Source organism: Haliotis rubra, unplaced genomic scaffold, assembly GCF_003918875.1.
Source record: "Haliotis rubra isolate DU_JTF1 unplaced genomic scaffold, ASM391887v1 Scf569, whole genome shotgun sequence".
In the NCBI taxonomy this organism is placed as follows: domain Eukaryota; kingdom Metazoa; phylum Mollusca; class Gastropoda; order Lepetellida; family Haliotidae; genus Haliotis; species Haliotis rubra.
The window spans coordinates 446,916-471,040 of record NW_025767267.1 but is presented as its reverse complement, the minus strand read 5'-3'; the positions used below and the strand labels follow the sequence as shown (position 1 = coordinate 471,040).

The following is a 24,125-nucleotide window of genomic DNA, read 5'->3' as shown; positions in this document are numbered from 1 at the left end:
TCCAACGGACCCTAATTGAATCTGGACCAGAACATCCAGTGATTGGTATTGCGAACAATGACCTAAGCTGCACACACCAAGCTTTACTATCCAATCAGTTAAGACTTTCTTTAACAACCAGCATAGGGTGCTAGGGACCAAATCCAACCTGGCATCCCCATGGAAACGGTTCCTGGTATTCCCCTGAAGTACTACCTGTATCATGATGTTACAATCCTATTGTGTGTGTCACAGAACCAAGGTTGTACAAGTCTGAATCTCTCCTCGAACACCGTGCCCATGGCAAGGGTGACACAGAGCAGACCAACCTGGCATCCCCATGGAAACGGTTCCTGATATCCCCTTGAAGTAAGTACCACCTGTTTCATGATGTTACAATCCTATTGTGTGTGTCACAGAACCAAGGTTGTACAAGTCTGAATCTCTCCTCGAACACCGTGCCCATGGCAAGGGTGACACAGAGCAGACCAACCTGGCATCCCCATGGAAACGGTTCCTGATATCCCCTTGAAGTACCACCTGTTTCATGATGTTACAATCCTATTGTGTGTGTCACAGAACCAAGGTTGTACAAGTCTGAATCTCTCCTCAACACCGTGCCCATGGCAAGGGTGACACAGAGCAGACTAACCTGGCATCCCCATGGGAACGGTTTCTGATATCCCCTTGAAGTACCACCTGTTTCATGATATCACACTCCTACTGTGTGTTGGAGCAGTAAAGGCATACCTGTCTGAATCTCTCTCTCGAACTCCGTGCCCTCGGCGAAGGTGACACTGAGTCGACCGGTCTGGGTAGTTCCTGGTGGGACCATGTCATCATTGGTGGTCTTCAGGTCCAGCTTCAGGGTATTGTCAGCCTCTGTGGGTTCTAGAACAGTTCAAAATTGAGTGAATTCAATGTATTTGGTGCCCCTGGTGTTTAGAAATGACATTCTTGTATCTAAATATGAATTACAAGGAAAATACCTTTCCTAGTGGATATTCATCATGGAAAATGACTGGTTGAGCAGCAAAGTGTCATTTGTACATTGTTTCACACCTCACTCAGCAAATGCCATGTGTTTATTGTTTCACACCTTACAAAGCAATAGACCTGTGAAGGTCCGGGATAGAATATTGGCCTTCAGTAACCCATGCTTGTCGTAAGAGGCGACTAATGGAATCGGGTAGTCAGGCTCGCTGACTTGGTTGACACATGTCATCGGTTCCCAATTGCGCAGATCGATGCTCATGCTGTTGATCACTGGATTGTCTGGGTCAGACTCGATTATTTACAGACCACCGCCATATAGCTGGAAAATTGCTGAGTGCGGTGTAAAACTAAACTCACTCACTACAAAGCAATATTCCAGCAATGATACATCACTATTCACATCTCGACCAGAAAATCTGGTGGCTGACATCATGAGCATCAATCTATGCATTTAGGATATGATGACACATAAAGAGTCAGCAAGCCCAATTACCAAATCCTGTAATCTCATCTCCCATTTCTGGTGTCCCCCGCCGTGATGTTGCTGGAATATTGCTAAAAGTGGCGTCAAACCAAACTCAGTCAGTCAGTCAGTGTAATCTCATCTGCATGTGTCATGTAGGGATAACTATAAGTCAGCCTTAGAGAAGAAACAATCTTCAGCTGATCAAACATATTTTGAAAAGACGTACCAGTTATCATTACTTGTACTGAACAATTCAATAAGATGATTGCCGATATGGCTCAGCTAAACTGATGTTCCTGGTTTTCAAGCCTTGCCCTGAGATGAATATAAATTTGTCACCTAACCATCCTGTTCCAGTTTTAATAATTTTCACATACATTTTAAAATTATCATATATAAGAAACACTTACCAGCTTCATCCTGTTCCTTCTCCGGCAGACCCTGAGTTGTCTGCTCTTTTTCAGACACTTCCTGTGTCTCAGCCTCGGTCTGGGTCTGGCCTGCTGTCTCAGACATCAGCTGGCTTCTCGGGATCTGTCTTCTGCTCCTCAGTTGACTGATTTTGCTCCTCCACTTTTACTTCCTCCTTCTTTTCTTCTCCTTGTTCATCTTTCTTTTCTTCATCAGACTTCTCCTTCCCCTCATCTTTTTGTTCATCACTTTCTGCCACCTGTCCATCTTCAGCAGGTTTTGTTTCTTCAACCTCTTTCGTTTCTTCTGTTCCTTCTTCCTTCTTCTCCTGCTGTTCTTCCTTCTTCTCCTGCTGTTCTTCCTGAGTCTCATCCTTACTTGGCTCACCCTCTGTTACTTGGTTGTCATCTCCTTTCTCAGCTGATTCAGGTTTCTGGCTATCTTCTGCAAAATTTGAAACTATAACATTCAAATAACTATATTCCTAAAGGTTTTGCAGGTCGTCACATGTTTAACATATACTGGCAAGCGAACAGTTATCACCACGTAACAGTTATTGCCAATACATCAGTATCACACGTGCACAGTTCCGGTCAATTACAATTCCACTATTTTTGTCCCACAGTATAATAATAATAAAGGACAGCAAAAAAAAGAAAAAAGATCTTTAACTTAGTCAGTGGGGGTGGGGGTGGGGTGGTGGTGTGTGTGGGTGTTACGATCTATATAGTAACAAGTTCAAGTTCACAAGTCATTAATTGTTTCATTCCCTATCAATCTACTGTGAAAGAAACACTCAAATAGTCACACAATCAATTATTCGAGGTTACTGTATGATATAAATATATATTATTTTACGAATGGCATGAGAATTCTGAAATGGCGATAACTGTTACAGTTAGTTGTGAGAAAACATCTATTTATACTGCCATGATTCCCTTCCGCCATGTTACATAAAAACACTATCAGCCATAGTGAACAGGCTGGACACATTGGCGAATAGCTAATTAAGTATCATAATTCATTCTGTTTCATTAATTTAACGAATGGCGGAGTAATTTGTAAATACCACTAAAATATGGCGATAACTGTTCGCTAGCCAGTATACTTTTCCTGATCTTCCTGAACCTAAGTAAAGTTATAATGCAGTTGAAGTCAAGATGAATATCAAAACACACGTTTATTAGACAGAAATGTGATCTTGAGTATAATTGTTGGTCCATACTTGGATACGGAACATGATGACAACATTAGATATTTAAGACAGATTAACAGGTGCTGTATAACTGCATGTGCCCTAGTATCAATGTTGGTGCTAAACTGATTTTCGACAGCTTTTAGACTGGCATAAGAGAGCTGAAAAGATTGCTTCAATACTGCTGAGCTATTGATTGTTGTTTAAAGCCACACTCAGCAATATTCCAGCTATATGGCGGCGCTCTGTAAATAATCGAATCTGGACCAGACAATCCAGTGATCAACATCATGATTATTGATCTACACAATTGGGATACGATGACTTGTGTTAACCAAGTCAGCGAGCCTGACTCACCGATCCTGTTAGTCGCCTCTTAGGGCAAGCATGGGTTACTGAAGATCAACTCTAACCTAGATCTTCACGCATCAGGACAGTTGAGAAAGGGTGCTGTGTAAGATGTCAGCCTATTTTACAACTCTCACCACTGTCTTTCTGTTCTTCCAGCTGAGCTTCTTCCACCTTCCCTCCATCTGCTGCAGACTGGGCTCCATCCTCCTTTTCTTCGTCTTTCTCCTGCACATCATCCAGCATACCAAGGTCCTCGTCATCACTCAGGGAGTCCTCAGTCTCCTCAACCTCCACCACCGGCCCTGCCACGCAACAGCAACAACGTTACATGTGACAGAGGTGGTGGATTTTGATAGTTAATTTACATCTGACAATGTACTGATTCCATATTTTCAGTGGAATTACATTTATTCTCTGATAAAAACAGACCATTTCTTGTACTGTGACACCGAGTTAAGATGGTATTACAGTTACACAGGATATGGTTTAGTATTTTATTCATTATTCACCCAACATTAGCAAAACAATATAGAGTAAAGTACTGCTTTCCTAAGAATTCAACGAGCATGATGACTCTCAGCTTTCCGCGCGCCTCAAGCAAGGTCTAATACCATTGTGAGGGAGGTATTAGCACTGTGACGTCATAACTGTAAACCACTTTGACGTCATACGTACGGCATCACGCAATGTTATTACACAATGTGTAATAACATTTGAAAATTATTAAACAATGATATCTTCAACGGGTGAGTTATAATAAGACTCCTATTATTACTACTGGTGCTTAAGGTTGTGCATAATGTTGTATATGTGCTTTAGCCCAACAGTCACTTTGAAGAACAGATTTCTAATTCAGATTTCTAAAATTGTTCAAATGAAACAAGTCAGGTAGTGATCAGCTAATGAATGTCAAAGCAACGAGCCCTGGGTTCCGTTTCTTGGTGTTGCAGAACTGTGTTTCAGAGTAGTTAGCAAAAGTCAGAAAATTTTAAACAGTTTAAAGATGTTTTTCCCTTCCTCCATTCAACTGTCCCATACATACACAATGCAATGATTCTTCATTGATACAGACATTCTTTGCACATTTTGCTCCTCAATTCAGCAAACTTTGATCCACATTTAAACATATAGGACACACACACACACTTACATCTCCTTGGGTTGCGGAGGCTGCGTCTGACTTCGTCATTGGCTGCATCCCAAAAACTTTCAAACAGATCGAGGACGCGGTGCCGATCAAGGATGGCAATCTAATGAGAAAATGATTAAACATTTCTTTATGTCTAAAAAACATAAATACATGATGTGTTGATGACAGTAAGAAGAGCGATCCTAACTGGATGAAATGAAGCATTAACATCTGGGGGTCTTTTGTCATAAACTTAATCTCATATAGCAGAATTGAGGAGTGGGAGGCAAGTTCAAAGGGTGCCCAGGTTGATTCGACGAATGGTACGGAGTGGAGAGATCCACCGATTGTACTGCCAAGGCTGATGAAGGGGCACTCTCTGAGGGTAGATTCAGCAAACTGGACGGTAAGAAAGGTGAACGAGACATGGTCAAAGTGGCTAGAAAATCTTGCGACATAGAAGATTCCTTAGGATTCGCTGAATTTTCAATGACGATGACCCGTGAAGGGGTGGTCTGACGAGGTGAACATGGTTCCAATGGGCAAAACACACGACGAAGGTGCTCCGGGAGGTAAGAATCTTATGAGACTTTTAAAAACTCCTGCTCAGAAATGGGCATGACCATTTGAGCGATGAGCAATCTTAACGGGACGATCTTTCTTCAACTTCTTGGCGGACGAAGGACCAAACTCCTCGGATTGCTTACACTTTTGTCATAAACTTAATTTCATATAGCAGAATTGAGGAGTGAAAAGTGAGTGAGTGAGTGAGTTAATGCTGCTTTACGCTGCATTGTTAATATTATAACTATTCATGGCTTGAGACATTGAGAGGGCCCTACATTAAAATCTAGACACCACTTTCCAATGAATAACTGCAAAAGCGGACTTAGATTATGACAGACCTACAATTCTACCCAAGTCAATGGATCAGTGTGTACTTGATATCCATTCTCAGCTTCATGGGGAGTATACAATCTGAGCAGTCTGTCAGTGGCTAGAAGGTTACAATCACTTTACAATCTCATGTTGAGTGCAAGGCAGGGTGACAACAAGTACCATCTTTTAACATCTTTTGGTAGAAGGCTGGGATCAAACCATCAGCCTTCACTGTCCAAACAGAAGCTCTATCCACTACACCACCTATCATGAAAACACTAATGCACACGAAGACATGAATTCCAAATCCCAATACTTACCCCACTACGATCACAAGCCAGGAAGAGATTTGTGAGAATAATCCGCCGAGCTTCTCTCTCCGTTGCTAGGCGATGTGCCCGTGCACATTTGGACATGTGGATCATGAACTGGTCAAATATTTCCGTTGGCAAGGAGTCGATATATGTCGATAAATACTGCAACAAAATTAAAGAAACAATGAATTCATGCACCTGATTATTATAATGAACTAAATATAGAAACTACAAATTAGTTTTAGGGTGAATAGAATCAAGATTTACAAACATGATGTCAAGAAACAAACAATTTAGCAAATTACAATCAAACATGAAATGGCAATGCATGATCTAAGGGAGGTAAATGCATAAAACCCCATAAATTGTCTCCCTTTGTCTACAATCTCACCGGAATAGCTATTTTATATTAAGGTGATGTAACTGATAGGCAAAAGTCAACCATAAATATATCTAACTTATCCGAGAGTAATTGTTACAGAATTCATTTCAGTTCCTTAGAAATTATTCATAAAAAATATTATTTCAACCTGATGAAATTCCTTCACTGTGAGCATTCGCCCACTTTCATCTGTTGGTTCAATGGCTGCTCCAAACCTCGCGGCCTCTTTCAGATCCTCAGGGAAAAGTTCAACCATTTCAGCAAATGACCTAAGAGTGTTTTGAACCTGAAAAACATAACATAGTCCATAAATTCAAGTGAAAATAAGAGATGCCTGAGTGAAAATAATGAACAACAGTTTTCATGGCTAAGATATTCATGATATTCACAAACTTGGGGACAATTTGGGGTCGCATCTGAGAACTTTATTTCTTACAACTGATATATCTGTTTAGGGCACAAAAGGTAGCCGTACTATTTGTCTTTTAAATCTTTTCATCCCACTTCTATTCTTCCACATGATTAATAATTCTGCTATAATTTAGAATCCTAAAAAACCCTATAATTTATCACCCTTAAAAAACATTAACTTACACACCCTTACTTAAACAAATATAACCAAGGTGTAGTTGTACAGAGAGTGAGTGAGTGAGTTGAGTTTTATGCCGCTTTTAGCAATATTCCAGCAATATCACGGCAGGGGACATCAGAAATGGGCTTCAAATATTGTACCCATGTGGGGAATCGAACCCGGGTCTTCGGCGTGATGAGCCAACGCTTAAACCACTTGGCTAACCACTAAATCTAGTGAGTGCATAGGCTTTCAATTCCCTTAGAAAAGTATTTCTGATGACAAATTTCACATCATTGTAACCCAAACAGAAGCAAGAAATAGATGTTTATCCCTGTACGCTTTAACCACTAGACTACCCCACCACCCTTGTACAAAGAGACCTAAGTGCTAACCTGGTTATACCGCCCTAACTCCCATACTTTAACACTGACTTACGACAGTCTTAGCGCTAAGATTGTTTTGTACAATGGCACCCATTACATTCCAACAAGGCGGCTTATCAGGTAAGATATGAAAATATCCTCCTTTCTCATGACAGTTTTTAAAACTGTAAGGAGAGAGGATTTTGTTTGATCATTCTATTTCTTTTTATGTAAAAGAATGCTATATTCTAAGACACCATGAAATCACTTTTAACCATGTCCCATTTCTTGAAGTATGAAAAGACAGATTTTACCAAGGATAGGTTTCCCTGCTGATCTTACAAAATTAGGAATGGTAAAAATGAGGAAATTTGTACAAAAACTAAAATTGTGTTTAAAAAGTTGTGCCTTAACAGTGCTAAAATTGAAGAAAATATCATGGTCAGGGGAAATTTAGGATCTGGTCATAAGAGACAAAGGAAAGGGTTTCACTGAGGCTTTGTTACACAATGTCTGACTGTCACCTACCAATGCAAGCTCTACTTTGCCATCAGACGTGAGCATCCATTCATTGAACTGCTTAAAGAGACAGTCTTCTCTCCTCTGTTTCTCCTGAACTCGTAGCATCTCTTTACGTTCTCTTTCTTCTCGTTTCAGCCTCGCTTCAGCCTTGATACGAGCCAATCTGTAAACAATGACACAAACGCTAATATAATATCAAACCAAATCAATTCTGTTTCTTGTTTAATGAATAGAAGCAGGAAGAATGTATATTAGGCCAGACCAATTTTATTTCTTGTTTTATGGATTTTGTCCTCAGAAAACCTAAAGGAAGGAGGGAACAAAAATAAAAAATAAAAATAAATAAATACTAAAAGTATTTTACTTTGGGAAATTAATGAAGTGTATATGGGGCAAAACACAATCTAAAAAAACTTTTCTTGTAAATTTACATTTTTGACCAATAAAGCATTAGGAGTTTACTTTTTGAGTGGGGAAAATTAACTTTTATTTTTTTCTTATTCTTGAAAAAATATGACTGGCGGATCCATAAAACAAGAAATAACACTGGTCTGGCCTTAAAAACCAAAACCATAAAAGCTGTTGACACAATTGTTTTGAGGTAAATTAATACAAAACAACTTTTGAAATAATCAGTTAACAAATATAGAAAGCTATAAGTGGTTAAAGAGATCTTATTTGCTTTCAAACATTTGCTGAAGCTCACCCCAAACTATTCCATCTATTCACTGACTATCAATAGCTGATCAGGTGAAAATATATTGTCTAAGGGAAATAACAAAGTTATGTAGTCCATATTCAACAAAAAGATACATTAATATTTATTTCAAGCTCTCATCTTGGAATCTGAAAACATTTTTCGTAGGTGTCTTTATTAAGTAATTACAGTGTGGTTCCTATCATCTATTTTCCACAAAACATATCTCGTTTGGTTATGATACCCTTTCTCCATCTCCATCTTAATTGTCAACATCTTGATCTCTCTTATCACTAACTTAGCACAGGATTTCTCTTCCGCAGCTACCCACGTCTGGAACAGTCTTCCCCTATCTCTCAGATCACCAATGGCAACAACAAACTTCAAATAAGCTGTACTGACATATATCTCTCTTCAAGCATACCTAAACTGACTGTCTTCTTGAATTTCTGTCTTTACAACATGTTTTAACTTTGTACAGTGCCACTGAACACCAAACTGATGGACTTTATGTGCTATTGATAAATATCCATTATTATTATTACTCATGAGATGGGAGAAATTGTGTAACATTTTGACATTAATATCTGGCTCAATTCCATCGGACATAAATCAATACATTCCATCCAAAACTTCGATCTGACAATATTCATAGACAGACATTAACATATGAACCTGAAACGAACAAATGAACGAAAAACTGTGATTTTGGTACTAAAAAGGAGAACAATAATGTCAAGGGCAAGAGCCATTAACATGACATTTAAAAAACATTTCTTCCAATTTAAATATTTCTACTTTTCTTGTGACCAACACATTGAAGGGATACCTGACCCCATTAGAACTTTAATAACCATCAACAATGTGTTGGGAAAAAAATCAATCTAAATATCATGTAATTTTAACAAATATTTGATTTTTTATGTTATCTACTCCTGTAGTGCACTGTACCTGTTATCTTCCAAGAGGAAGAGCTGTTTACGTAATTCCTCTGCTACTTCACGCAAACCACGAACGTACGGCGAGGCCTCAGAAAAGTTGCTGTACTTTGGATTATTCCTCAACAGATACTGAGCCAGGAAGTTCAGAGGGTTGAAATTAGGATCCATTATTGCCACCTCCGACAGCCCTCGTTTATCTGCTTCACACAGTAACTTCTCTACTCCCAGAATCAAAGTGGGAAAAACCTTATCAACCAAATATGCTCTCACTTCCACAGTGGCCTGATTGTCCTGGAGCCATTCTTTGGCCAAAAGCTCTGTTGGAATTTTCCTTGCTAATTTTCGGGCATCTTCCTTGGCTGCTTGTAAATGTTCTTTTTTTCTCATTTCTCATCCCAACTAAACGTTTCATCATACTTTGTTCGTGCAGTCGCTTCCATCTTCTCACAGCACTGCGGACAATTGGTTTCATATAATCTGGAGTTGATGGTGATTTCCTTGCACTGCTGGCACTTATAACTCTGACTGATCCTGCAGAACTTTTCTTGGATAACTGACCTGATGATACCCTCACCTCTGCCCTTGACCCTGATGAGGGTGTCCTTGGCTCAGACAGGGTAACTCTTCTTGCACTTCCTGCACTCCCAACACTCCCTGCCGGGGGTGGGACTACACGCTACTTCAGCCATCTTGCAGAGGCAAACTCTTATGTTGTGTTAAACCTGTGAATAAAAAGAAACATATATCACAATCAAGATGAGTAAGCCCACTCCAAAAATATTACCCTCATAAAAACAGGGATCCCTTACAGGACTAGTTATTGTTAAAGCTGTGGTGGCTGGGTGGGTTAGATCACTGACTTTGTCTGCTTGCGATTAGGTGCCTGACTCTGAAAGTGAGGGTTTTAGTCCCAGATGGAAATCAACCAAACAAACATACTAGAATCTGTACTTTACTGAGAAAGTGTAATCCTCTTTATGTTTTAGTTGTTATGGTCCAGACATTTCAATTAAACACAACTTATTTTGGAAGTCCACAATATATTTTCTAAGGTTCAAAGTTACATCAGTGAGATTTGTACTTGCCCAAGGGCAACAAATTATATTTTCTCACTTGTCAGACACTTTACTTTTACAAGCAAGGCAAGTCGGGTCATCTAAACGAACACCCTGTTTAAGATTATCATTAATCAATAGGTAATACTAACTACAGCCAGAGACAATGACATGGAGTAAATCCTGCATGTATTTATATGGTACAGGTAGCAGATTGAAAAATGTCCTTGTGGCTCTCAGTGAGGTGGCTTAACTATTTTGCTAAACTTTGTGATGTTTTCAGTAAAAACTTTTAAGTGTTGTTATCCACTAATTTTAAATAAATATCGGCAACATGATACTTATCATTTGACTGTACATTTTTTACAAAATGTTAATATAATCCAAAATATGAGATGTTCTCGTCACGAAATGTCTGAATTACTGTCGATGTTGGAACTATTGCCGATGTCCGCCACCTGTATCACTAATTTGTTATTTATTTGTTTGATACATCATTTGCCATGTTCAAAAGGATTGATTGATATAAATGACAGGAACACATTTTGCCAACACCTATCTTTATGTATTGTCAGGTTTTCACCCGTTTTCGGATGGTCGTGTTTACACACACCATAACAAGGCAAGTTGCATCATGTAGACAGTACAAACACTCAGATGATGGCTTATGTTTAAGACAGAGTTGTCTTTAACAAGTCAGTGAGATATTTTACAACTGTATATGTAATAACAGACAAACAACGGATGTTCTTTAGTGTTCATAAACTCATAACATGATTTACATCAATGTTTTTGAAAATGTACAAACATCACAACCTAAAAGTTACAAATATTACATTCACATACAACATTGTGACTGATGGAATATCAATTTCTGCAGTCAGAGAAGGAGAACACAACCACTTATACATATAAAGTATTTAAAGTTGAGATGGACCACATGATAATTGAAAACATGCATTATATGAGAAAAGATAAAAGTCTTGCAGAAGAACAGCAGATTCCAGTAAAAAATCAAATCAGCTCAGGCCTACTGTCTTCCAATATCATTATGTGCGTTTCGCTTCCCACCCTAAAAAGATTTATCTCAGGCTTAAATTTCTGTAGAAATTTGGAATTCTTCTAATTCTGTTGACATTGACAACCCTCAAACGATGTGCAATTAAGTTTGTATTTCTTACTAAACAGCAATATAACAAGCAACAAATTAAAAGCTAAAATAACATATAATATCCCCTTCATTGCAGAATCAGGGCACATACTCACAAGTATCATGTAAGCATTTCGTCCGCTATCCATTTGTGAAGCAGTAACACAGAGCACCGACCGCCATGTTTGTTGTCAACACGTTGCTAAGAGGAAGTGGTCTTCTACGCATGTGCATAACTGGAACCGGAAAGCACCTGCGGAAGTTGGGTCAGAGTCTGCGCGGATTTACTTCCTTACTCGGAACGAGTGTGAATGAGTACGAGTGCTGTTGTGTCACATTTCGTAATCAAATGCGGAAGACAAAAATACTTTTGAACTGTCGTTTCTAATTGAATTAAGCCAGCAATGGCTTTGGTGACAGTCCAACGATCTCCGAGCCCTAGCACCGATCCAGATTCGGTAAGTTTCATTTGCGAGTCAGTTAATGTGAGCGAACTGTCAACCCGATTCACTAAGTGCATTGTCAAAACTTCACACCTTCCCTGAGGCTGGATTGTTTTCGTTTGTTTGGCAGTAAACACGTGGGAAATCATTACATCCATGTTTCCTTACTTTAATCTATCACATTGTTTCATTAAGCAAAGCTGAAGTGTTTGTAAACAAAGGGCGGGTTATCAAAATAGATCGACTTCATTCTGATCAGAACACATCGAATTCAGGTATTGAATAGGACCTAATCATTATTGATACCAAATTCAACACTATGGATATCAATACCTCTGTTTATTGTTAGAACTGTCGGTCCACTGTGAAAACTGTGTCTCTAAACAATGGGTTTATATGTACATGGGCAGTTTATAGTCTCTAACTTGGTGATGTTTAAGAAAAAAGAATAAAAAAAACTCATGAAATAACATTGATCCTTAAATATTGTACAAGTTGCATGTCAGAAAATTAAAAGTTTAACCAAAGGGAATGTAGCTTGAGAGGCTATATTTACCAGTCTTCCCTAAAAAATGTGTTGAAGTGTTCAGAGTGGTTCACAACTTTTTAAAGTCCTATCCAGGATTAGAACTCAGCATACAAAGTCAGCAATTTAACTCAGCCACTAAGGCTTCAAATATGTATATAACATGTATGGCATCCTGTTATTCCTTTTTGTCCTTTAGTCAGGGATATAGTGATGTCATCGTCAGATTTCACGGTAAGAAGTATATCAATAATGTTCATAAGTGGAAAGCTGTATGATACAAATTGATAAATACGAATAGCAAATGAATAATTCACTGCCTAAGAAATGGTTATATGTATAAAGATTACTATGGTTAACATAAACATTGAGAAAGCAGACTTTTCATTTTAAACATTTAGAGCCTGACTAAAACTTTCCAAAATCTCCAGCTAACAATATATGTCATGATACATCAAATTCAAAATATTGATACCAAAATGGGTTATGTTATGCTTAAAATCTTTCTATCTCAAGCAAAAGAGCTTCCTAAACCAAGCAGTCACCAACTAACTGTAGGTCAACTATCCACCATGGCATCACGTGGATGGTAACTCTTGGTAGTTTCAGGAATACAAGTACTTTTTAACATTCTTTGTTATAAATATGGACTTGAAAAAACTCTTCTTCCTCGACCAGAGTGACTGTTAATTTCTTATGACAATGGTCAGTAACCACATTGTTGTCAAATAACATATATATGAGTGTGAACTATTATCCTGGTTAGTTTTTTTTCTTGTTTCGTTTTGATAAGAAACACCCAAATTACAGTAAAAACACTTCTTTTAAACTGACTGACTGACTGAGTTGCTGTTTTCAGCCGCTTTTAGCAATATTCCAGCTACATCACGGCAGGGGACACCAGAAATGGGCTTCACACAATGTATCCATGTAGGGATTCGAACCCGGGTCTTCGGCGTGACGAGCCAACGCTTTAACCACTAGGCTACCCCACCGCCCCACTTCTTTTTAAACAATTAATGAATATTTGACTCTGGTGATCACGAATACCGAATTGAATTCATGAAGGGATGAGATTCGATTTACTTAAGACGGCACAAAAACCATAGTGACCAGTCGACTAAATTACACTAGTGATGTACATGTAATAAATCTGTCATGAATATCACAAGTTGCCATTAATCTAATGTAAGGGATTGAATGCCAATTGACTATTCAAGCATAACATAACAGCTCATGACTCATACAAGTTCAAGCCTAAACAACTGGCTCATTGCTATAAGAGGAAATGCATATGTTAAATATGATCAAGTTTCCCGGGGTTTGTAATTAATAATGGAAATTATATGCCTTTGTATTAAATGGCCTGCAGTGTTTGAAATTTGAAAGTTAATTTAAATATTAACATGTACTCTTTAGGGTCTTTGGATTCAAATTCTAATGTATTAAACTTCAAGGACCCCCATTACTTATAACACTGGTTTGACTTGATTTGGAAACTATAAAAAATACCCTAAGTATTGTTAGGCCAAATCCTTGAGAAAACCCACAAAGAGCTAAATAAAAGAAATAACATCAACTGGAGGACTGTGTCACAGTTTCTGAACCCTATTATTTTCCCTATCATCCTGTCCTTTACTGTTAAAGCTCAAAATGAAGCAAGTTTAGGTTTTCCACAATATGTCACCTCACTGTCTCTTTTCTTATTTAAATGGAATTGTTTGTTTCTATCAAAAGTACATATTTTCAGAAACTAAGAGTGAGCCATGCAAATACACACAAAAAAGAAAATGTGTGTAAATTTTCATTCAGGCCAATAATGTTTCCTTAAAATGTGTAACAAAGTTTGTGTGTTTAATTGCTTACGCTGTTTGACATCAGGTTTTATAGAGGTATGATGAGACTTTGGACACCCTACTCCTCGATTGTCGTTATTTATGTATAAGAGATGTATATGTGATACAAGGCGGCCACCTACTGATCTCAACGGACCAATCCCATCCTCATCAAGTCGCACATTACTGTGTGGGACTTGACCTAATGGGTGTAGTAGTTAGTCATTAGGCAAGCACTTTCTCATTGTTGTAAATTACTCAAGTTAATTATTTAGGGAGTATCTTAATCAATAATGAGAGTATAATTATGGTCTTCACACTTACTCTCAATGATATCAACAGGGAGCATCTCTGAAGAATGTTTTTCTAGGCTAAAGTTTCGGTGTTGATGTGAACCCTCAGTTATGATGGTCTGTTGTGCAGGTTTCGGTGTTGATGTGAACCCTCAGTTATGAGGGTCTGTTGTGCAGGTTTCGGTGTTGATGTGAACCCTCAGTTGTGATTGTGCAGGGTAGGTTTTTCTGAATTTTCAAGTCTAGATTACCACAGTTTTATTTTTCTGAAAACGTCTCTGGGCACCTTTTTGTCATATGTAAAATAATTTAAGAACTGTTACACTGTAATATATGTTAATTTCAGAGATTATATGTTAAACAACGCCGAGAGTTCTATGGATATAGACGTTTCGGTGTAGCTACTAACACCCGTTATCAACATCATTTGCTTGATAACGGTGTTACTAACTACACCAAAACGTCACCCATATTATATTAAAGAAGTTGTATATCCATAGAGTAAGTTGGGTTGGGTTTTACGCTGCTTTTAGCAATTTTCCAGCAATATCACTGCGGGGGGCACCATAAATGGGCTTCACACATTGTGCCCATGTGGGGATTCGAACCCGGGTCGCCAGCGCGACGAGCCGACGCTTTAACCATAAGGCTACCCCACCGCCCATATATCCATAGAACTCTCCTCGGTATTCATCACACCAACTTCTAAATGCCACTCAAACAACTTGACTAGATGTAGAGATTCCAAGATGTTAGTCTATTGGCTGCTATGTAGAGATTCCAAGATGTTAGTCTATTGGCTGCTATGTAGAGATTCCAAGATGTTAGTCTATTGGCTGCTATGTAGAGATTCCAAGATGTTAGTCTAATGGCTGCTATGTAGAGATTCCAAGATGTTAGTCTATTGGCTGCTATGTAGAGATTCCAAGATGTTAGTCTATTGGCTGCTATGTAGAGATTCCAAGATGTTAGTCTATTGGCTGCTGCTGCTGTAGAGATTCCAAGATGTTAGTCTATTGGCTGCTATGTAGAGATTCCAAGATGTTAGTCTATTGGCTGCTATGTAGAGATTCCAAGATGTTAGTCTATTGGCTGCTATGTAGAGATTCCAAGATGTTAGTCTATTGGCTGCTATATAGAGATTCCAAGATGTTAGTCTATTGGCTGCTATATAGAGATTCCAAGATGTTAGTCTATTGGCTGCTATGTAGAGATTCCAAGATGTTAGTCTATTGGCTGCTATGTAGAGATTCCAAGATGTTAGTCTATTGGCTGCTATGTAGAGATTCCAATCAAATCACAGGGCAAGAGGAATGGTCAGTGTTGTTGTTCGTGTAGGTTGCTGATTGGCAATGGAGGCAATTAGCCCATTACACCCACACACTTACATTGCATAAGCTGTTGTATATTGGCATGTGTATATAACAGTATATTGCATGCCATGTGCAATAAGGAGAGGGGCTTGTTAGTGTACATAATTGGATACAGTGTGAGGTATTCTTGTTAGTGTGGTATTTTCATAATTGGATACAGTTTAGTTTTGAGGTATTCCAGCATGTGCTATTGTTGTTGGTATTTACAGACTGAGGTATTCCTGTGCTATTGTGTGGTATTTCACACTTACGCAAAATTATATCAAGAGGTATCATTTCTGTTATGTTTAGTTTTTGGTGTAGGTGTGAACCCTCAGTTACGAGGGTCTGTTGTGCAGCATTATCCAATTGACATGTACACATGATTTCTTTGGTTGGCATTGTTATTGTACATAATTGGATACAGAGTGAGGTATTCCTGTGCTATTGTCTTGTATTTCCTTGCTCTCAATGATATCAACAGGTATCATCTTAGAAGAATTTTTTTCTTGGATATAGTTTTGATGTAGGTGTGAACCCTCAGTTATGAGGGTCTGTTGTGCAGCATTATCCAGTTGACATGTACACATGATTTCTATGGTTTGCATTGTTATTGTACATAATTGGATACAGAGTGAGGTATTCCTGTGGAATTATGTGGTATTCCACTTTCTGGTTGTACCGTGGTGGTTTGCTTAAATATCTTGATGGTATGCAGTAGTCAGTACTCTTCGGACAATGGCATCATGACCATTATGAGGTTTTAATGCTTTGACAGGACATTTTTCTTATGAACTAGTTCATATATATTCTGAAATGGATTCCTTATGACAAAGAAGTTTATATCCATATATTCACCCTGTTATTGCTAAATTTGAAAACAGTTACGACATGTTTTTTTAAATAATCAGAGTCAATGCCCTCATGGGTGTAGCTGGAAAAACTCATGTCTTTTCCTCTGTATGCTCCTGCCATCATTTAGAGACTATTTCTCTCTTTTGACATTAGCAGGAGTATTATCTTGTCACTCTCTATCTAACCTAAATCTTTCAAAATTGTAGATAGCATGTTACATCTGGTAAGGAAGGTAATTTATTACAGAGTGGGTGGGTTAGAGGAATGTGATGCACCATCTGCTGAAAATAACCCATTGCCCGATGCTTATTTAGTCCAGTGTTTTTCTGTCGGGCAAGTTCATTTGTCATGACACTCTTGCAGGGTGGAGATAACCCATAATTATGTTCTTTACTGTAAAAAAATCAACATCAGAAAACAGCTGATATAATTATGTTGTTTAAAAAACATCAATCAAAACGGCTGGTATAGTGGAAAATTATCAGGGCATGATTTTACATGCGCCACTGTACCGGAGTACACTAGCAATTTTCAAGTTATTTCCACCCCTGCATCTGCTGAAAATAATGTCCCTCCTCTAATGCTTATTTATGTTTTTGGATGGCCCTCCTTGAGTCCAAGTCCGTTTTTCATGACATTTTTGTTAATATTTGTGCACGTTCGCACACTTTTAAATGAATGATGAGTCTGTAAGCTCTATCACAAATTCAGTTATTGATTTAGTGTAGTTTTGAAACCTTGGAAATGAAATCTGAGCTAGGCTTCTTGGCATTGGTAGTGACGCAACATATGCAAATATATCGAATTATCTTGGAAATGGAATGAAATCTGCCACATGATCCCATGTGCATATTTTGGACCCAAAAATAGATATGGCCTTCTGAAGGTATGAATTATTTCAGTGCAGGATTTTATTCCTTTGACACCCTTGAAGGTCCGGGTTAGAATGAACCTTCAGTAACCCATGCTTGTCGTAAGAGGCGACTAATCGGATCGGTGGTCAGGCTCGCTGGCTTGGTTGACACGTGTCATCGGTTCCCAATTGCGCAGATCGATGCTCATGATGTTGACTGACTGACTGACTGAGTTTGGTTTTACGCCGCTTGTAGCAATATTCCAGCAACATCACGGCGGGGGACACCAGAAATGGGCTTCACACATTGTACCCATGTGGGGATTCGAACCCGGGTCTTCGGCGTGACAAACCAACGCTTTAACCATTAGGCTACCCCACCGCCCCCTCATGATGTTGATCACTAAGGCTATAACGATTCACTCGCACATTTGGTGAATCGAACCGTAGCCCTTCATGAATTCAATTCGTTATTCGTGGTCACCAGAACCGAATATTCATGAATATTTACAATTTTTTTAACGGAGTGTGTTTTACTTGAACCCTTATGTCCTTTTTCAAACGAAATATGCAAGAATGCAATATGTACTAGCCTTGTAGTAGCACAAGTCATGTTAGTTTGCCAAGGCAGCACATGGTACTGTCAACTATAACTATTACATACCAAATTTTAGTGTCATGAGATGACTGGTTATTGCTGTGACAAATTAACACTGTCAACATGGGCATTCAATATTGTACATCAATCACTTAACTCCAATATTGTATTCGTGAATAATTATTCGTATTCGTTACCTAATATTTGTGATACGTATCATATTCGCAACAAAGTGTATTCGTTACAGCCCTATCAATGATCACTGGATTGTCTGGTCCGGACTCGATTATTTACAGACCACCGCCATATAGCTGGAATATTGCTGAGTGCGGCGTAAAACTAAACACACTCACTCACTCACTATTCCTTTGAGAGCATTTTAAAAAAGTTTGAAGATGAAGGAAAACCAAGTTCTATGGACAGTCAACTTCTTTATTGCAATGAATGCGACGTTTTGGTGTAGGTACCAACAGCGTTGTCAGGCATGTCATCACTTGGTTTTCCTTCACAGGATTTTATGTTGACCGAATTGAAATTTACTAGACTGTGGTCTAGTGGCTGAAGTCACTGACAAACAGAGTGGAGATTAATCTGTCTCCAGATCCTAAGGAATGAATTCTGAAAGGAATGCGACTTTACTCGAGAATGATTTGGAAAGTCTGGATTGTCCATAGGTAACTGGAATTGTTTGGGCTTGGTTGGAATTTTTAATCCATTTAGGTCCATTTATTTCTGGGACTATATGTTAGCTGATTTGAAGATGTGTGATGAAAGATTTTAGGTTGTTGTCATGGTGGGGTAGCCTAATGGTTAAAGCATCCGCCTGTCACGCTGAAGATCTGGGTTCAATTCCCTGCACGGGTACAATGTGTGAAGCCCATTTCTGATGTCCCCTGCCATGACATAGCAGAAATATTGGTAAGAGCGGCCTAAGATCCTACTCTCTCTAGTGGTGTTCCGATTAATTGAAATAATCGAAGATTGGTCGCAGTGACCAAACGACCAAGCAATCGATCACATTTTCTCATACTCAAACATAAACGATTTTGGAACTACTGTTTTAGTCTTTGAAAAACTTGACAATGGAACATATCTTAGAAGTTGTCAGGGCCTGAAAACGTGTTTAATTCTTAGAAAACTCACTTCACTAACTGAAATGCCGTGACTGAATGTTTCTCTAAGACTCAAGGAAGTTTATGTTCATGATATATTAGTCATCACTTTAAAGTAGTAAGTTGCATCATGTTATACGTATCTTGAATAACAACCTGGATAGGAAAATCTGAAAAATGATGCCAACCAATTTTTTCCGATGATTGTTCGTTGGTAATGAAGCAATCATCAATTGTGAGATGTCAACCAATTCCCAACACTAACTCACTCACATACTGTTGTCATGGTATATTCTACTGTCTCAGTAACTTAAAACGTCCCCTTAATTCACGAGTAATAGGCAATAGCAAAGGTCGCATTCTTCTCATTTTCTTGCGTGTAATAACTTAACACCACTACACTAATCTCACTCCTTTGACAAGACCTACGAGATGCTAAGCATGGTGAAATGTGTCCTAGTCTCTGTGAATCAGAAATCTCTGGACTGCAGTACATTGCGTGTGTTTAGTATCAGTTTCTAGTAAGGGGTATTGTGTCCGTATGGTAATACAACCTCTGTAAGACCATCACATGATAATGTTAATGAGCAAATAATAGGATTTGCATTGTCAATCAGTAAAACGTGTTGGTTTTGTATGTCATGTGTGTTAATGCACAGGACACATCAGGAACGGACAGTAATAGAAACTTTTTAAGTAGTGCCTCAGATTTATAGTGTCCCTGGGTGAAACATTGTTTCCTGTACATGCTGGAGAAAGCAATGAACCTATAGTCTGTTTGCAGTGAAAACGTACTGATGAATTTCACTTTAAACAAAAAAGTAAATAAAATAAAGTGAAATGGAGATTGCAAATCCTCATAATTTGACCTTGCTGATTGAACATTTAAATTTCAGAATTCTATTCAACTTATGTTATAAGTTGTTTAACGAACGATCATAGATTCGAATCACTATTATTGGTTTGTATTACAGGGGGGTAAGTGCAGTAGTTGGAACAGTGAAACAAATGCACGTGCGGTACGTGTTGCGTGTTAACATAGACCAACCCTACTTGTTCTCGGTGTTTCATTTAATGTGCATACCCCTTTGTAATACAAACCAATAATAGCGATTTGAAACTATGATCGTTTGTTAACCAATTTTTATCCTAGGTTGATTAAAATTCTGAGATTTAAATGTTCAGTTGGCAAGGTAAAATTATGAGGATTCGCAATCTTAATTTCACTTTATTCGAGTTACTATTTTGTTTAAAGTGAAATTCATCGGTACGTTTTCACTGCAAACAGACTATAGTATGGAGGGGATTTATCTAGGTATGCAAGAATTTATCTCGACTGGCGCAGAGGCTGTATTTGGCCGCAAGTATGTACTAAGCAGGGCTCCAGATAAGGGCCGTATAGGCGTATGTACAGATATAAAATATGTACGATACGGTAGGAAATAATTTTGAAAACGTAGCAGATACGCACCACAGCAAATGGTGTACGGTCTAAGAATCATTTACAGACGTATTTATCTGACAAAGTATTGTTTTATTGTTTATTGACCTGTTTATTGACCACAAGAGTAGCAATGTTGTGGTGCATATATGAAACGAGGTTCACAACGAAACGAAAACACAAGATTACTGATTACTAATTTCCATTCAGTACTCTTAAGGTTTTCCAGTACTCCTGTATTGAAAAAAATAAGAAGTACGTACTCCTGATGTTGAAAAATTATCTGGAGCCCTAACTAAGATTCCTACTTTGAATGTAAAAATTATGAATTTCTGACAATTTACATTGTATAAGAAGGGGGTAGCCTAATGGTTAAAGCATCCGCCCGTCACGCTGAAGACCTGGGTTTCATTCCCACATGGGTACAATGTGTGAAGCCCATTTCTGGAGTTCCCCGATGTGATATTGCTGGAATATTGCTAAATAGTAAATTAGCGTAAAACCATATTCACTCATGAGAACATTTTAAATAATGTAAGTTTGAACAATGTAACATCTGCTTGAAGGAATTTGTTTTGTAGCCCTAGATAAATCTAAAGATGGGTTCCATAATGTTTTTGTTACTTGGCCCATCATTTTCAGTTTACTCAATCCTTAACACAATTTGATTAAGAGAAATTGCCAGCAGTAGGCAGTCAAAGCAATCTTTTTATTTAATTTAAATTGCATATGACCAATCAATTTAAAAACTTCAAAGTTTAAATTTGAAATCCTGAAAGAAACTTTCTTGTCAGTATCAATGAGTCCTTCTCCGTTTTCTTTGCTGACCCACACGTCAGTCCAGTTCATCAGGTTCCCAGAGGCAAGGATGAAGGTCAAGGACACTTAAAAGTGCCTTGTGTGAAAAAGAAAAAAGATCGCGGAATAGACATGGTTTTTCAGTATTTGGTGATGCTGTCTGACAGATTCCCCAGAAAAGCATGGAGTGGGAAAGGACTTCCTGTTTAGATTGACAGAACCGTGTCACAGTAGGAGCTGGACATTTACACGGTTGTATTCCGAGGAGTGGACATTGATGAGTGGGGGTCTGGGAGTGGGGTCTGGGAGTGGGGGTGGGGTGCATGTGTGTGGAGGGGTATTAAAAGGGAGTAAGTGAAGGGTGAGTGAAACATATTGATGTTTCAGCAATGAACAAGTCAGTGAAAGGGGTAAAGATGGTGGATGGTGGGTGAAGATGGTGGATGGTGATTGAAAGGGGTGAAGATGGTGGATGGTGAGTGAAAGGGGTGAAGATTGTGGATGGTGAGTGAAAGGGGTGAAGATGGTGGATGGTGAGTGAAGATTCTGGATGGTGATTGAAAGGGGTGAAGATGGTGGATGGTGAGTGAAAGGGGTGAAGATTGTGGATGGTGAGTGAAAGGGGTGAAGATGGTGGATGGTGAGTGAAAGGGGTGAAGATTGTGGATGGTGGAAAGGTGAAGATGGTGGATGGTGAGTGAAGGGGTGAAGATGGTGGATGGTGATGAAAGGGTGAAAGGGGTGAAGATGGTGGATGGTGGGTGAAAGGGATGAAGATGGTGGATGGTGAGTGAAATGGAGTGAAAGGGGTGAATGATGAAAGTGGATGGTGATGGTGAGTGAAAGGGGTGAAGATGGTGGATGGTGGATGAAGATGAGGTGATTGAAAGGGGTGAAGATGGTGGAAAAAGGGATGAAGATGGTGGATGGTGAGTGAAAGATGAAGATCGTGGATGGTGAGTGAAAGGGGTGAAGATGGTGGATGGTGAGTGAAAGGGGTGAAGATGGTGGATGGTGAGTGAAAGGGGTGAAGATGGTGGATGGTGAGTGAAAGGGGTGAAGATGGTGGGTGATGAGTGAAAGGGATGAAGATGGTGGATGGTGAGTGAAAAGGGTGAAGATGATGGATGGTGAGTGAAAGGGATGAAGATGGTGGATGGTGAGTGAAAGGGATGAAGATGGTGGATGGTGAGTGAGAAAAGTAAAGATGGCAGAACGGTGAATAAGCTATACAAATCCAAAAATCTTGAATGCAACTCCAATTTCTCATCATTAACAAGGAGTATTATTTGTCAATTAAAGGAAAACTAAATCATATATATTTCATTATGTTGATGTTATGTCGATTAATACTGTTGGTACCATACAAGTAATTTTGGCCATTGGTGTACTCTTCTCGTTAATAGACAACAGTGATGCATCAATAGCTGACACCTCTCTGATGTATATTGACTTTCACTGTGATTTCATTTCATATACCATACTACTTTTGATGGGGTTACTGAGATGCTATTACAAAACTAACCCGTGAAGGTCCGGGTTAGAATGTGCCTTCAGTAACCCATACTTGTCGTCAGAGGCGACTAACAGGATCGGGTGGTCAGGCTCGCTGACTTGGTTGACACATGTCATCGGTTCCCAATCACGCAGATCAATGCTCATGCTGTTGATCACTGGATTGTCTGGTCCAGACTCGATTATTTACAGATCGCCACCATATAGCTGGAATATTGCTGAGTGCGGCGTAAAACTAAACTCACTCACTGTTACAAAACTTACTGCAGCTAAAGGTAATGTTGCAATAATTACAGACGTATTGATGCAGAATCATTTCCATGGCAATACTGATGCTATTTGTTATCCAAGCAATCCGTTCTGTAGATTCTCGGATATTCAGATTATCCTCATCAAAATTTGAGTGTAGGTTTAATTTGGTAGACTTGAAATATACCAAATGCAGCCAGTCAAAGGGAAGTAACTCTGTGGTGAATATTTTCTCCCAAAGCAGACAAAGGTGAAGATACTTTTGATATCAATTAATATTAAAACTGCCATGGCAGAGTTTGATACAGCTGGTCATATCCGGCTAGTCTATAGCTCGTTTTGGACTGGTGTTTTTGGATAAAGTATCTATATTTTCACTTGTCTCATATAACGATATGGCAATGAGCACTGTATTAACAATACAAGGCTCATGATACAATACATCAATTTACAACCACTGTATCAGAATACATGCAATATATCGTGTGGCATCATTTTCCATTACTACTTATAATGATGTAAAAGCATCTGAATAATATCAAAAATTTAAAAAACAAATGATTTGGGGTTGCTATTCCCCTGCAAAGAGGGAGACAGTATGAGACAATGTGAACTTTTGTTATATAATATTTGGAGATGATTCATATCACACCCATAATATCGGGATACATATTGTTTTGTGGCCTGTCAGTATTGTTGCACTTCTAGTCTCAAGTAGCTGCCTTCCACACTGACTCGTGAATATCCGGTTTAGAATTGATCCTCAGTAACCCATGCTTGTTGTGTGAGGCGACTAATGGGATCGGGAGGTCAGGCTTGCTGACTTGGTTGACACATCATCGTATCCCAATA

At 38.7% G+C, this 24,125-nt stretch overlaps 2 protein-coding genes across 2 annotated transcripts in view; one reads left to right on the top strand and one right to left on the bottom strand.

Annotated features, from left to right (window-relative positions):
- Window positions 1–11,552, bottom strand: part of LOC124254219 (EF-hand calcium-binding domain-containing protein 5-like) — a 38,350-nt gene extending 26,798 nt beyond the window's left edge. The window contains 11 exon segments of the mRNA XM_046688107.1: window positions 730–870; window positions 1,852–1,912; window positions 1,953–2,311; window positions 3,533–3,700; window positions 4,549–4,648; window positions 5,727–5,882; window positions 6,251–6,388; window positions 7,567–7,723; window positions 9,209–9,579; window positions 9,581–9,874; window positions 11,520–11,552. Of these exon segments, the coding sequence (XP_046544063.1) occupies window positions 730–870; window positions 1,852–1,912; window positions 1,953–2,311; window positions 3,533–3,700; window positions 4,549–4,648; window positions 5,727–5,882; window positions 6,251–6,388; window positions 7,567–7,723; window positions 9,209–9,579; window positions 9,581–9,874; window positions 11,520–11,552 (1,978 nt within the window).
- Window positions 11,553–11,684: 132 nt separating this feature from the next.
- The window catches only part of LOC124254218, an 88,614-nt gene continuing 76,173 nt past the window's right edge, over window positions 11,685–24,125 (top strand). Inside the window, 1 exon segment of the mRNA XM_046688106.1 lies at window positions 11,685–11,861. Within this exon segment, the coding sequence (XP_046544062.1) occupies window positions 11,808–11,861 (54 nt within the window). The 5' untranslated portion in view covers window positions 11,685–11,807.